At 41.1% G+C, this 13,071-nt stretch overlaps 1 protein-coding gene across 3 annotated transcripts in view; it reads right to left on the bottom strand.

The window, feature by feature from the left end:
- elmod1 (ELMO/CED-12 domain containing 1) overlaps window positions 1-13,071 on the bottom strand; it is a 36,215-nt gene that overhangs the window by 15,333 nt on the left and 7,811 nt on the right. For 2 of the 3 annotated variants that reach the window (XM_080197239.1, XM_080197240.1), the window contains exons 2-5: window positions 6,835-6,980; window positions 5,841-5,869; window positions 2,323-2,420; window positions 502-631 (exon numbers count right to left, since the gene is read on the bottom strand). In XM_080197239.1, coding sequence (XP_080053365.1) covers window positions 502-631; window positions 2,323-2,420; window positions 5,841-5,869; window positions 6,835-6,979 — 402 coding nt within the window. In that variant the 5' untranslated portion in view covers window position 6,980. Of the gene's footprint in view, window positions 1-501; window positions 632-2,322; window positions 2,421-5,840; window positions 5,870-6,834; window positions 6,981-7,259; window positions 7,325-13,071 lie in introns of those variants that run through there. The other variant, XM_080197237.1, reaches the window with a different exon arrangement.

Genomic DNA, 13,071 nt, shown 5'->3' with positions numbered 1-13,071 from the left:
GACGTGTAGAAAACACTGTTTTTACCTCAACTGGATTATTCCATCCAGTTTGGAGCAGTACACTTTTGGAAAGATGTGAATGCATTCAGAAGGAAAAAATTCATGAGAATAAAGTTATTCATTCCTGGAACCAGTTGCATAGATGGATTGGAGAAGCTGGGGGTAGTTTCCATGAGGAAAAGAAGGTTGAAAATAGTTTTGACAGAGATAGTCAAAATAATGAGATCTGGACAGAGTAAACAGGGAGAAATTATTCCCATTGTTGGATGGATCAAATACCAGATAAAACTTATTTAAGGTGTTTGAAAAACAAAAGCAATAGTAACGAGGAAAGCTTTTTTTTAAAAAATGCAATGTTAGGGAATGGAATGCACTGGTGGAAGAGGATTCATTGCGACTTTCAAAAGAGAATTGGGTCATTGTCGGAGGAGGAAATATTTTCGGGACTACATGGAAAAACAGGGATACGTATGGCAATATGTGATCTTTCTGTCCGCTAACCTTCAACAACGTTTCTTCATGATGTGGATTTTCTGAATCATACTGGTCTCTGCGGAGTCTTTCAACTTCTGCAATCAGTTTTCGATATCCTACAATCTGTAGGAGACAGGCTTGCAGAGAAATCCCAAACCTCGGTCGAACAAAATAACAGTTTTTAGGTTGTTTATATTGAAAATCTGGAATAGTATTTACACACATACTATTCTTTTTGTGCTGTAACTAAGCAGCCGACAGTGCAGCACTTCCCCTAGCTTGTGATAATAGTACATTGTTAGAATCATAGAATCCCTACAGTACAGGAGGCGGCTATTTGGTCCATCAAGTCTGCACCGACCACAATCCCATCCAGGTCCTATTCGTGCCACCAATTGAGAGATCAGGCCACAATTTAGCATTTTAAATGAGCTCCACCTGCCTTCAGTAGAGGCCTCATCAACTGCCTTGATTGATGCCTTATTATGGGAGCTGGGAAGATGGTGGGATTTTAAATGAAGATTTTAATTCCTCACTTCATCAATTTCTTGCCCATTATAAATTATGGACCTTTCCTTCCTGAGTGGGATTTAATATGGAGCTTGTTAACTACTTTTAAAAGCTCACACTGAATCAGCCAGAAGTTGAACCTGGCATCTTCTCATCCATAGTCAGATGCGTTAACCAGTGCGTCACTGCTCAAAACCCACTGAAGTTAAATTTAATCTCCCTCCACGTACATGCCCCTGCCCCTTCTCTGCTTGTTGCGCTTTCAGTGCGGATATGGAGACAGAGGAGAGGTTGGGATTAAAATCAAGATGAAGGTTCACTGACCCGAGTTAAGAAGGGAAACAAATTCAGCCACAGTTCTTGCCACAGTTGCTAACCTGAGATACCTACTAGCCAGTGTGCATGGACAAAGGATATACAAGCACTGGATCCAGTTTGATCGTGACACCCTCTATGTTTGAATCTCAATTATCATATACCACTTAAAGTCACGTGAGGTAGGGTCTATTATTGCAGAGTCATTATACATCTTTAAAAGGGAATTAGATGTTGTCCAATGGTAATTGAATGTAAGGGATTAAATTACTTGGGAAAATTAATACATACATTTACATCATAAAAGCCATTCATTAATTGTTTGAAATAATAGGCAGATATACAGATTTACTGCTCCTTTTCCTTCCATCCTCCTTCCCCACCTTCTTATTTGTTTTATTTCCCTTCTATCTCCTCTCCTTCTTCTACTCCTTCTCCACATCACTCCAATTGCCTCCTCTCTTGTATGAAGGTGTAACACTGCTGGACCATGAAAAATTAAATTGAATTTGATTACCCGCATGAAGTACCATGAAACTGCCTAATGGAGTATTGCATTAAAGATTTAATGTTTAACATGTGATAATTCAAAAGTGGACTCTTTGGAAATATAGAAAAAAACCTCATCCTAAACTGGAACCCTGGGAAAACATCTGCACTCCCATGACCACCACTAACTCCTTTGGGCAATCCCGAGCCTCTTTTGTATGGTTGAGGTTGCCTCATTTCCCAGCAAAGAGATCTACTATACTCACATACAAACAGGATTGGTGTAAATGCCAACAAATTTAAGATTGCTTTTTGCAAAACAATTCTACGTTCAGCGATAAATACTTCTAACCTGAAATTCAATCCTGGATATATTCATTTCAATGAAAAGTAATACTTAGTGACTGATGTAATGGAATGGCATGTGAGGATAATCACTGGTTTATATCATGGACAAGATTTTGTACTTGTACTACATCATCAAATATGCTAAAAATCGTAGAAAGTGCACAATATAAAGCCAAATTTCATTACTGTGGATTGGTATCAGGATTAATTTTTTTCAGTTGCATGATGTTATCCACAGTCTTCTCGATATCGTCTATATGAGCGACTACAGCAGACTGGAGTACCTGCCAGACAGAAAGTGAATAGATTAAAGATGTACAACCAAAAATATACTGTAAACTAAGTAAAAATGCTTCACCAAATTTTAATTTTAAGCAAATTTTTATATCACAAACTACTGTACACCTGTTTAATTTTCAGTGTTGTTATAAATCGTACATAAATTGAAAGATATTTCAAAATTAATGCTTATACTGCCTGCTAACATTGATGCTGAATGTAGAAAAACAAAGCTTACTTACTGGCATCTGCTTACATGCCTTTGATTACTATGAAGTTTTGACCAGTAGAATTAAATACGACTGCCCTGGAATGTCCAAACTATGCTAGTGATGCCTAGTATCCAGCTAAGGCATGGTTCCTAATAGTTTCAGTTTGAAAACATTGAGATAAAATAACCTAGTACATTCAAGGTAAGTAGCATCAGTAATGTACGACAAGCAACCAGCAACAAGGGGTGGAGCAGCAAAAATAATATGGACAGGGGAGCATGAAAATGGTTAGAAATAAGGAAGGTGCTGAATTGGCAGCCAGTTGAATGAGCAGCAGAGAAGTGATCATCTCTATACTGTTTGTTCTTAGTTGTTTGCAATTTTCCTTGGTAGATGGAAGTATTTTTGATATCAAGTAGGAAGGAAAAGGGGTGGTGCAAACTGATAGCCCTTGAAAATAGTCACAATGGTCAATTAACTCTGTCCATTGGGTAGTTCTTTTAAGGGCCTAACAAGTAAAACAAACTCAAATTAACTTAGGGACAAATTAAGAGGGGCAGACCCCCAAAAAGGAAGGGGGGACGGCCCAAACAGAAACCAAAGTCCAAAGGAAAACTAAAATGTTAAATCAAAATGTGAGTGTAAGAGTATATAACACACACCAGCCCCTGCGGTGCCCAACGGACACGGAATCTGTCCATTGGGTATAATGCAGGTTCCACAGCATCTTTGTGCTGCCTGCTTAATTACATGATTGCTGCTTGTAACCAGTACTAAATGCACAGTTGATGGGCTGCATTGATCATTGCAACACCAGTAGTATTATTCTAAGTTCTTGATCTGCAGATTAGACTCTCTGTATCTCTGTCCCATCTTGCTTGCTGCTTTTTGACTCTCTGCTTTCAGCACTTTCAGCCCTGGCGTCCTGAGGTTTCCTGCCCGAGTTGGTTGACCTCACCCAGTTGCATGCTTTAAGTCTAATGTATCTTTCTCAGCGCTTTCTGGAGCCTGAGCAATTCCCAATGTTCTTGTTAAGGTAAGTTCTGTCTCTGTTAATAGTTATTTTTATAGGTGAGCTTATTTGTGCCACAAACCAACCTCTCTCTTAACATTTCATTGAGTGTCAATCTGAATTCACATTGTTCTGCTAACTGTCTTAATTGTGTCATGAACATTGCTATAATTCCCTCTGGGTTTCTCACTAGAGAATTAAATTTATATTATCGCATTATCACTGACGGCTTTAGGTAATAGCACCCTATGGCCAGTTCAAACAGCTATTTGAATACTTTTGCATCTGGGGCCTCTGGAGAAGTCAGGCTTCAAATTAGATGATATGTCTGAGCCCCGCAGGCTGTTTGAAGGATTACTTTCTGCTTTTCCTAACCCACCCCCGAACCCCAACTTAATTGGTCTAAAAGATAATCACAGATGCCTCATATATTGGATCAATTGCTCTGTTTCAGAGTCAAATGGTTCCAACTTTCCAAATAAAGTCATTTGGCACTCAAGTTGTTGTAGTGTTTCTTAACAAAAGGTTGTGATTCAAAGGCTGTTCTCCTGAGTTAAAGCAGATGACAAAAAAATTCCGATTTTATCTCATCACTAAATGTAATAACTGTGAGGAATTGACAAACAACAAGACAAGTAAACAAACAGGAGGCTTATTTTGGAAAAACTATATATGTTGGACAATAAGAAAGCTTGGAAACTCAATGACTCCCAGACTCCAAATGTCAACAACCAACTTGCGATTGGCTCGATGGGTCATGTGATCTCTGATAAAAGGGGCACATCACCACAGCCAGCAGTACAACTGAAACCACTGAAGATCATATAATCCCTACAGTGCAGAAGGCCATTTGGCCCATCACGTCAACAACAACTGCACTCTATCCCCATAGCCCCATGCATTTACCCCACTAATTGCCTTGACGCTATGGGGCAATTCAGCATGGCCAATCCATGCTAACCTGCACGTCTTTGGACTGTGGGAGGAAACCGGATCACCTGGAGGAAACTCACGCTGACACAGGGAGAATGTGCAAACTCCACACAGTCACCTGAAGCCGAATTGAACCTGAGTCCCTGGTGCTGTGAGGCAGCAGTGTTAAGCACTGTGCCAACATGCTACTATTACAATACACTATTGATGAGGATGGGATGATAGTATTCCCATTTTCACACCACATTTTCTTTTCATCCTAGAATCTTTGGACATAAGCTACAGACAGTTTCAGCATATACCTTTTACTTTGCAACCCCTCCCCTCAACATAACTTCACCCCTACTTTCCTTACAGAAACCCCAAAATTGCAACCTGACCAGGCAGTGTAGGAAGACTGAGGGAATAATGAAAAAGATACACTGCCACTTCATTTCATACTTGCAACTATTAGCTCATATACTGATACTTCATCTATCTTAGATGATGGATTAGATTTGCACATACTAACACACTAGGCAAAAGAACACAGCAGACAGAACTAGGAGCAGGTGAATGGCAGGGTTGCACAAATGTGCTGTTGTAGAGGAATTAAGTAATGATTTTTGATAATTAAAGCTACAGAAGGTGCTTGATGGCTGTACATAATATGTCTTGGTGCATTATTGGGGGCATAACTTGGCATGGTGGGCATGAGGGGCAACAGGTGTTGTAGTGTGTGTGGTTGCGGGGGTGGGGCGGGGAGACGAGTTGGAAATTTTGCTGATTCGCAGATGAAAATCCAGCTCCTGGACTCCAAAGATTTAAATTACAAGGAGAGATTCCACAAATTATGCTTATATTACTGAAATTTAAAAGATTAAAGTGTGATTTGATTAAAGAAGTTTAAGGTGTTAAGGGGAGCAGATAATGTAAACGCAGAGAAGCCATTTCCAGGATTGAGGCATCATCTAAAAATGAGAACTTTCAGGAGTACAATTAGAAAACAATGCAACACAAGGGTGATAGAAATTTGAAGCTCTCTTCAGCAATTGATAATTGATGCTTGACCAATTGTTAATTTTAAATCTGAGATTGAAAGATTTTTGTTAAGCAAAGCTGTTAAGGGACGAGGCAAAGGCAATCACTTGGAGTGGTCACAAGTCAGCTAAGATCTCAGTGAACGACAAAACAGGCTCAGAGCGAAACACTCCTATTCCAATTAATTCATATCCTGATGTGGTTTTTGCATTAATAATACTACATTGCATGCGAAGTATTCTACTTACTTCATTCCTGGAGGACTTTAATGATTCCTCTGGCAAGAAAAATAACAAAATCATATTATTCTAATGCAGGCAAGTGTACTGACAATTCATACTGAGCTGGAAATGTGGAGATGTTAATCTCCTGCCTGTCATTGTATTAGCAATGTTTAGTAACATATTTACTGCAATCTGCTCTCATCCTTTCACTGCAATTTATGCCAAAACAGTGCAATTAGTTTCAGAATGCAGTTGCTGTTGCATCCGAGAATGAAGCAATCATATACAAAATGACATGTGGGGCCAGGGAAGCACCATGAGAGAGTTAAGTAGAATGCCATTATTTTTAGGAAAGAAGAACAGCATGGTGGCCGAATGTGAAGGACCTTGAAGAGGAATGTAGAAGCATCAGAAATGATTAAAAACTGATACTTCAGAGAAGCAAGCAGCATTTTGCAGCAAAAATGTTGATTTTACATCCTTTAAAGCTGAAAACCCAAAAGTGTTTGCCATAAAACTGTGTTCCAAAACTCCATTTAGTTTTCCTTGGCTGCAGCTGAGGATCCTTTCATATGACACTGACAATGGCCACCTCCCAACTTATACCAGCGGCTTCAAACAATCAATTGAAAGTGGAATTAATAGCAGCACTACCGGTCAAAACAGGTGGTGATTTTTTTAAACACTGCATTACATAACCAGAAGTTATAATTAGCTGAAATTTAAAGTCAGTTTGAATAGTACAGCAAGAGAGAGTGTCAAGATGGATTTTGCATCTTACAATTCCTTCTATAATGAATTTACTTATCAGAAGGTAGGTAGCAAGTGATAGCAATGTTCTCACTATGGGAATGCCAAAGAACTAATTTGTAAACAATCAAGATGTAACTTGGAATGAGAGAGACATATCTCCCAATAGTTTACGAACAACAGGACATTAGATAAACACTGAAGTTCGTCATCTGCCTTTTGCTCTCAGCCGAAAAATGCTAGTCAGTGAAAAAGAGAGGGCACCTACCTATTTTCAATGTCCTTTCAGCTCCAGGCTTCCTGCTGTAGCAGATTCTTTGCAACTCACATTTTCCTGTTATTTTTCGTAGGGCAAATTTGAGAAAACGCCACAAACATTTGCAATAAATGTACAGACACAGTTGCACCAACATCCTGCAATCAAACAATAAAAATAAATCAAAAATCAAAATCATTTCCAGAGAAGACTGCAGTCTTCAATAAATATAAAATACATCAACAAACTAAGATTTAAGAGCTTGCATGTTAATTCATGCTGAAATCTGCATTATTTCAGAAACAAAACACAGTATTAAATATTGAAAAATTTTGTTTTGCAGTTTATGATAGAATCATTTTTCCAACAAGACTCAGAATGCCCTGGTGTGATCTTTCAGAAATTTGTGGAATCCTGTCAGCTAATCTGCTTCCCACCTTTTATGCAGCATTGCCAGCAGCTGATGTGATAGGGAATCCATCACAGCTAGGGTCTCTGACATATTCCTGGGGTTTCATCAGACGACCTCCTGCTTCCAATCACCCTGCCATATTCTCTTTTCTCCCCATTTCCAGTAATCTTATAATAAACCAAAGTGTAGAAAGGAAATGAAAAATATCCACACCATGTTAATAATTGCTCCTGGTTTGCCATTAACATTGAACAAGAAATCAGACTTTGAATACGAAAGTGTCATGACAATTTGGAATGATTGACAATCCCAGCCACAACTATAAATTCACTTTACCATAATTCATAACATAACTGAAGCAATACTTTACAAGCACACTTTATTGTAAGATTAAGCATTAGACAAGAACACATTCATTCAATTTAATGAAATTATTGATGATAAATTTAATGAATTCTGCTATCACCAAAGGTGATGCTTTTTTTCCTTTTAAATGCTCACGTTTTTTGATTCATCTTATTTTGCTGTCCTAGACTGGTTTTCTCTGCAGTATCATTCAGCTCACTGCACCTACACAAGGTCTCAGAAAGATCTACACAATCTGTCCCATTCCCTAACTCTTTCCAAACATCCTTGTGCCTCTTTTCCTTTCCAGATTAATCTGATATCCTTCTGAAAATTACTGTTGAATCTACCAACAGAATCGCTGACCATACTTCTACAACCTTCCCGTTCTTCTTAGCTGTTGAGTTTGATCTTGTTTAACCTCTCTTGTAATCCTCCCCTCCCCATCCAATGGATAATTACTTTTATTTCTTCCCAGGCTACAGATAACTTAAAACGGAGGAAAACTAGTGACTGGTTCCCAGACCACTACCAATACGACTCAAAGCTAGATATTGGAAAGCAACCACAAGTCAGTTGTCTTCAGATTACCTCTGCTTGTAAGAAAACAGATGGCCTCAGTGTTGTACCTGTAGCTGAGCTATAGTAAGAAAATCAAATCTGCTCTGTGATGATGTGACACGCCATTGCCTCTAAGAAAGACAATTCTGGAAATCAAATCAAAGCCAGGAGTAAAGAAAATTGCAGGTGGTACTGGTTATTCATGTATGAAAATCAAAATCCCAGAACTATATGTGTGTATATATATTACAGCTGACTACTGTAGAACTTGCACCCATCCTTTGCAACAAGAAGATGGTCACCTGTTTCAAAACACTTGCAGAATGTTTTCTTCACGATGCAATGCCTGATGCCAGTGTCACAGTCTGAATACCCATTCAGCTGACTACTGATGGGTCCCTCCAGAGTAGTCCAGGCAGTGGAAGCTGTCAATTGTATGCTCTATAGTGTTTCTTGTTACAGCATGGCTCTCATTTTGTACGCAAATGGTGTTCCAAGCCAGAGCTATGAGCTATGCCAATGAGTGGATAACTGTTGTCACCCAGTAATCAGCCTTTAAATTGCTGCGGTGTGTCAAATATAGGTGGATCAGAAAGAAAGAATTGTGACCACTGCCAGGATAACAGAGTTTTATCAGTAAGATGCATTGCCTCTAGATTGAGGCAGCTTTCCTTACTGCAAAATTAATTTTATACATAATTGGTCAACTCTGTTAAGCATCACCTGTTGCTGCTCAGGAACCCCCTCTGGCATTGCAGTCTCTGGTTTGCTGGAGAGGAAAATAGCAGGCTCAGAAGATGCATCATTTGCTGGCCTCTGTTTTGTCTGGGCTCTCTTCTCAATCAGCTAAGATTTTTGTTTTTGCTTGTCCCTTCTAGTGCCCTTCAAGAGAGTCAGCTTCCAGCATCTGTCTCCTAGTTGTCACGGTTAATGGACGGGGGTGTGTGTGTGTGTGTGTGTGTGTGTGGGGCGGTGGTTTCTAGCCCCCCCATGGCATCTTTCTTGCAGTGGCGCACCATTCGCTAATGGCGGGATCTTCTGGTCCTGCTGTTGTCAAAAGGATTGCCCGTTGACTGCATCCCACACCATCAGGAAACCAACGGCCAGGATGTATACTCGGCAGACCAGAACATCCTGTCAGTATGAACAGCTGGAAAATTCTAACCAACTGGAAAATATTAGCCATCTTCATATCTCACTTGCAAGTGTCCTTGTGGCAAAGGTATGGACACAGAGGAGGTCATGACCCAGTGGCCAATTCACTGAACAGAAGGTTTTTGGGTTTATGGCTGTCATCCATCCACTCGACATGCCGAGCCATTTTACACATCATTGGCTTAGTAATGTGAATGCTGATGAAATTGGTCTGGGGTGCGATGAAACCAGAAGATCCTGTTGCTGGTGATTGGTGCACTGTCTCTCACTGCAAGAAAGGTGCCGTGGGGAGACTCAAAAATCTCTCCCCCTGTCTCCCCTCCCCCACCCCCACCCCCACATCGACTCTGACAAAGATTGACAATTTGTTCCCATAACGAGTTTTCTCCCTATACTACACATCTTCGCTAAGAATGGATCGTTTATGAAAGATTTCAATTTCAAAATCAATGTTGGGACAACCATTAATCAATCATCCACCTTTCTGCTCCCTAACCTACATTGTCTCCTGGTCAAGTAACACTTTGATGTTGAAAATCCATCCTGTTGACCAAATCACTCCATAGCCTCGTCCCTCTCTATTTCTGTAATCTTCTCCAGCCCCACAATGTTCTTCAGATATTCTTTAATTCTGGTCTCTTAAGCATCCCCAGTTTTAATCATGTGGCACTATCTTCAGATGCCTGGGACCCATGCTCTGGAAAACCCTCCCTAAACCACTCTGCCTCTCTACCTCACTTTCTCTTTTAAGATGCTCCTTAAAATCTAGCTCTTAAGCATCTGCTCTGAGATCCCTTATCTGACTCAATGATATACTCAGTTTAATAAAGCTCCTGTGAAGTGACTTGGGTTATTTTATTACATTAAAGAAACTATAAGTTGTTGTTTACTTTTGCATCAAGCATGCAATGGGATTGAGTGAGACGCAACCAAGGATATTGAAGGAAGCAAGAATGGAAATTGAGGAGGCACTAGCCATAATCTTCCAGTCTTTTCTAGACTCAGGGAAGGTGTCAGAAGGCTGGAGGATTGCAAATGTTGCGCCCTTATTCAAAAAAGATTGTAAAGAAAGCCCTGGCAATTACAAACCAGTCAGTTTAACAGTGGATTAGTAACTAGAAATAATTGTCCCATGGAAAACTGTGGGTTGACCAAGCAATTCTCAAGGGGAAATTCTGTTTAACTAACTTGGAGTTTTTTGAAGGGGTAACAGAAAGGATCAATGAAGGTGATGCTGTTGATGTGATGTACTTGGACTTTCAGAAGGCATTTGATACAGTTTACAAGAATGGTTCCAGCGATAAGAGATTTCAGTTATGAGGATAGATTGGGATCATTCTCCTTGGAGAGAAGGAAGCTGAGAAGTGATTTGATAGAGATGTTCAAAATCATGAATGGGCTGGACAGAATAGATAAGGAGAAACCGTTCCCATTTGTCAAGGATCAAGAATGAAAGTGCATAGATTTAAGGTGATCTGTAGAAGAAACATAAGAAATAGGAGCAGGAGTAGGCCATCTAGCCCTTCGAGCCTGCCCCGCCATTCAATAAGATCATGGCTGATCTGTCGTGGCTCAGTTCCACATTCCCGCCCTCTCCCCATAACCCTTAATCTCCTTGCCTATCAAAAAGCCATCAACCCGCGTCTTAAAAATATTTAGCGAGGCAGCCTCCACCACTTCAACGGGCAGAGAATTCCAGAGATTCACCACCCTTTGAGTGAAGAAGTTCCTCCTCAACTCCGTTCTAAACCGCCCCCCCTGTATCTTGAGGCTGTGCCCTCTAGTCCTACTGTCCTTTCTGAGCGGGAAGAGTCTCTCCATCTCTATCCTATCCATCCCATTCATCATCTTATACGTCTCAATGAGATCTCCCCTCATTCTTTTAAACTCTAACGAGTACAAGCCTAGTTTATTCAGCCTCTCCTCATAGTTCAACCCCCTCAACTCCGGAATCAGCCTAGTAAACCTCCCTCCAAGGCCAAAATATCCTTGCGTAAGTGCGGCAACCAAAACTGCACACAGTACTCCAGCTGCGGCCTCACCAGTGCCCTACACAGCTGCAGCAAGACCTCCCTACTTTTATATTCAATCCCCCTCGCTATGAAGGCCAGCATCCCATTTGCCTTCCTGACCACCTGCTGCACCCGCAGGCCGGGTTTTTGTGACTCATGCACAAGGACCCCGAGGTCCCTCTGCACCATCGCATGCTGCAGTTTTTTGCCAAGTAATAGTCCTTCCTACCATTATTCCTACCAAAGTGGACAACCTCACACTTGCCAACATTAAATTCCATTTGCCAGTTCCTGGCCCATTTGCCCAGCCTATCTAGATCCTTCTGCAGACTCTCCACACCCTCTGCACAATTTGCCGTTCCACGAATCTTGGTGTCATCAGCAAATTTTGACACCCTACACTCGGTTCCCTCCTCCAGATCATCTATATAAATGGTAAATAGCTGAGGCCCCAGCACCGACCCCTGGGGCACTCCACTAGTCACGAACTGCCAATCTGAATAGCACCCATTGACCCCCACTCTCTGCCTCCTATTTGACAGCCAATCCTCTATCCATGCTAACACCCTACCCCCAACTCCATGCCCCCTGACCTTCTGTAATAACCTCGTGAGGCACCTTGTCAAACACCTTCTGAAAATCAAGAAAGACCACATCCACCAGCTCTCCTCTATCCATCTCCCTAGACACATCCTCATAGAACTCCAATAAGTTCGTCAGACACGACTTCCCCTTAACGAAACCGTGCTGCGTCTGCTCTATCAAACAATTCTCAAGATGCCTTGCTATTTTCTCCTTGATCACGGATTCTAACATTTTACCTACAACAGACGTTAAACTAACCGGCCTATAATTCCCTGCCTTTTGCCTGCCACCCTTCTTAAACAACGGCGTAACATTAGCCGTTTTCCAATCTTCCGGCACTTCCCCGGAATCCAGCGATGTTTGGAAAATAATCATCAAGGCATCCACTATCACTGCCGCCATTTCTTTCAGAACCCTTGGATGCATTCCATCCGGTCCTGGGGACTTGTCCACAATCAGTCCCTCCAGTCTGTCGAGCACCGCCTCTCTAGTAACAATAATGTCATTCAGGCCCTCCACTCCTCCAATTTTTCCAAGGCTAACACCCGGCAAATTATTCACGTCCTCCTCCGTGAAGACCGAAACAAAAAAGTTATTCAAGGCCTCAGCCATTTCCCCATCCCTTACCACTAAGTCCCCCCTCTCATCCTTTAAGGGTCCAACGTTCACCCTAGCCAGCCTCTTCCTTTTTATATATTTATAAAAACTCTTGCTATCCTTTTTTATATTAAGCGCTAGCCCAGCTTCATAGTTTATCCGACCCTTCTTTATCAACTTCTTTGTCATTCTTTGTTGACATTTAAACCTCTCCCAATCCTCTTCTCGCCCACTACTCTTAGCTACTCTAAACGCATCCGCTTTTAATTTAACACTTTCCTTTACCTCCTTCGTTATCCACGGCTTATTACCTCTCCTCCTATGATCCTTTTTAACCATCGGAATAAATTTCTGCTGAGCACCAAGAAAGATCTCCTTAAAGATCCTCCACTTTTTCTCAGCAGACCTACCTTCCAACGCGCTCCCCCAATCAACATTCGCCAATTCCTCTCTCATCCTACTGTACTCCCCTCTGTTCAAACAAAACAAATATGATGACAGAAAAAAACTTCCACACAACAAGTGGTTCAGGGTGCTGCCTGCAAGTGTAGTAGATGCTGGCGCAATTGAGGCATTCAAAAG

This window comes from Carcharhinus amblyrhynchos, chromosome 10 (assembly GCF_965287045.1).
Source record: "Carcharhinus amblyrhynchos chromosome 10, sCarAmb.v2.hapA, whole genome shotgun sequence".
Taxonomy (NCBI): domain Eukaryota; kingdom Metazoa; phylum Chordata; class Chondrichthyes; order Carcharhiniformes; family Carcharhinidae; genus Carcharhinus; species Carcharhinus amblyrhynchos.
The sequence above is the reverse complement of the archived record's forward strand: the minus strand, read 5'-3'. Positions and strand labels throughout refer to the sequence as shown.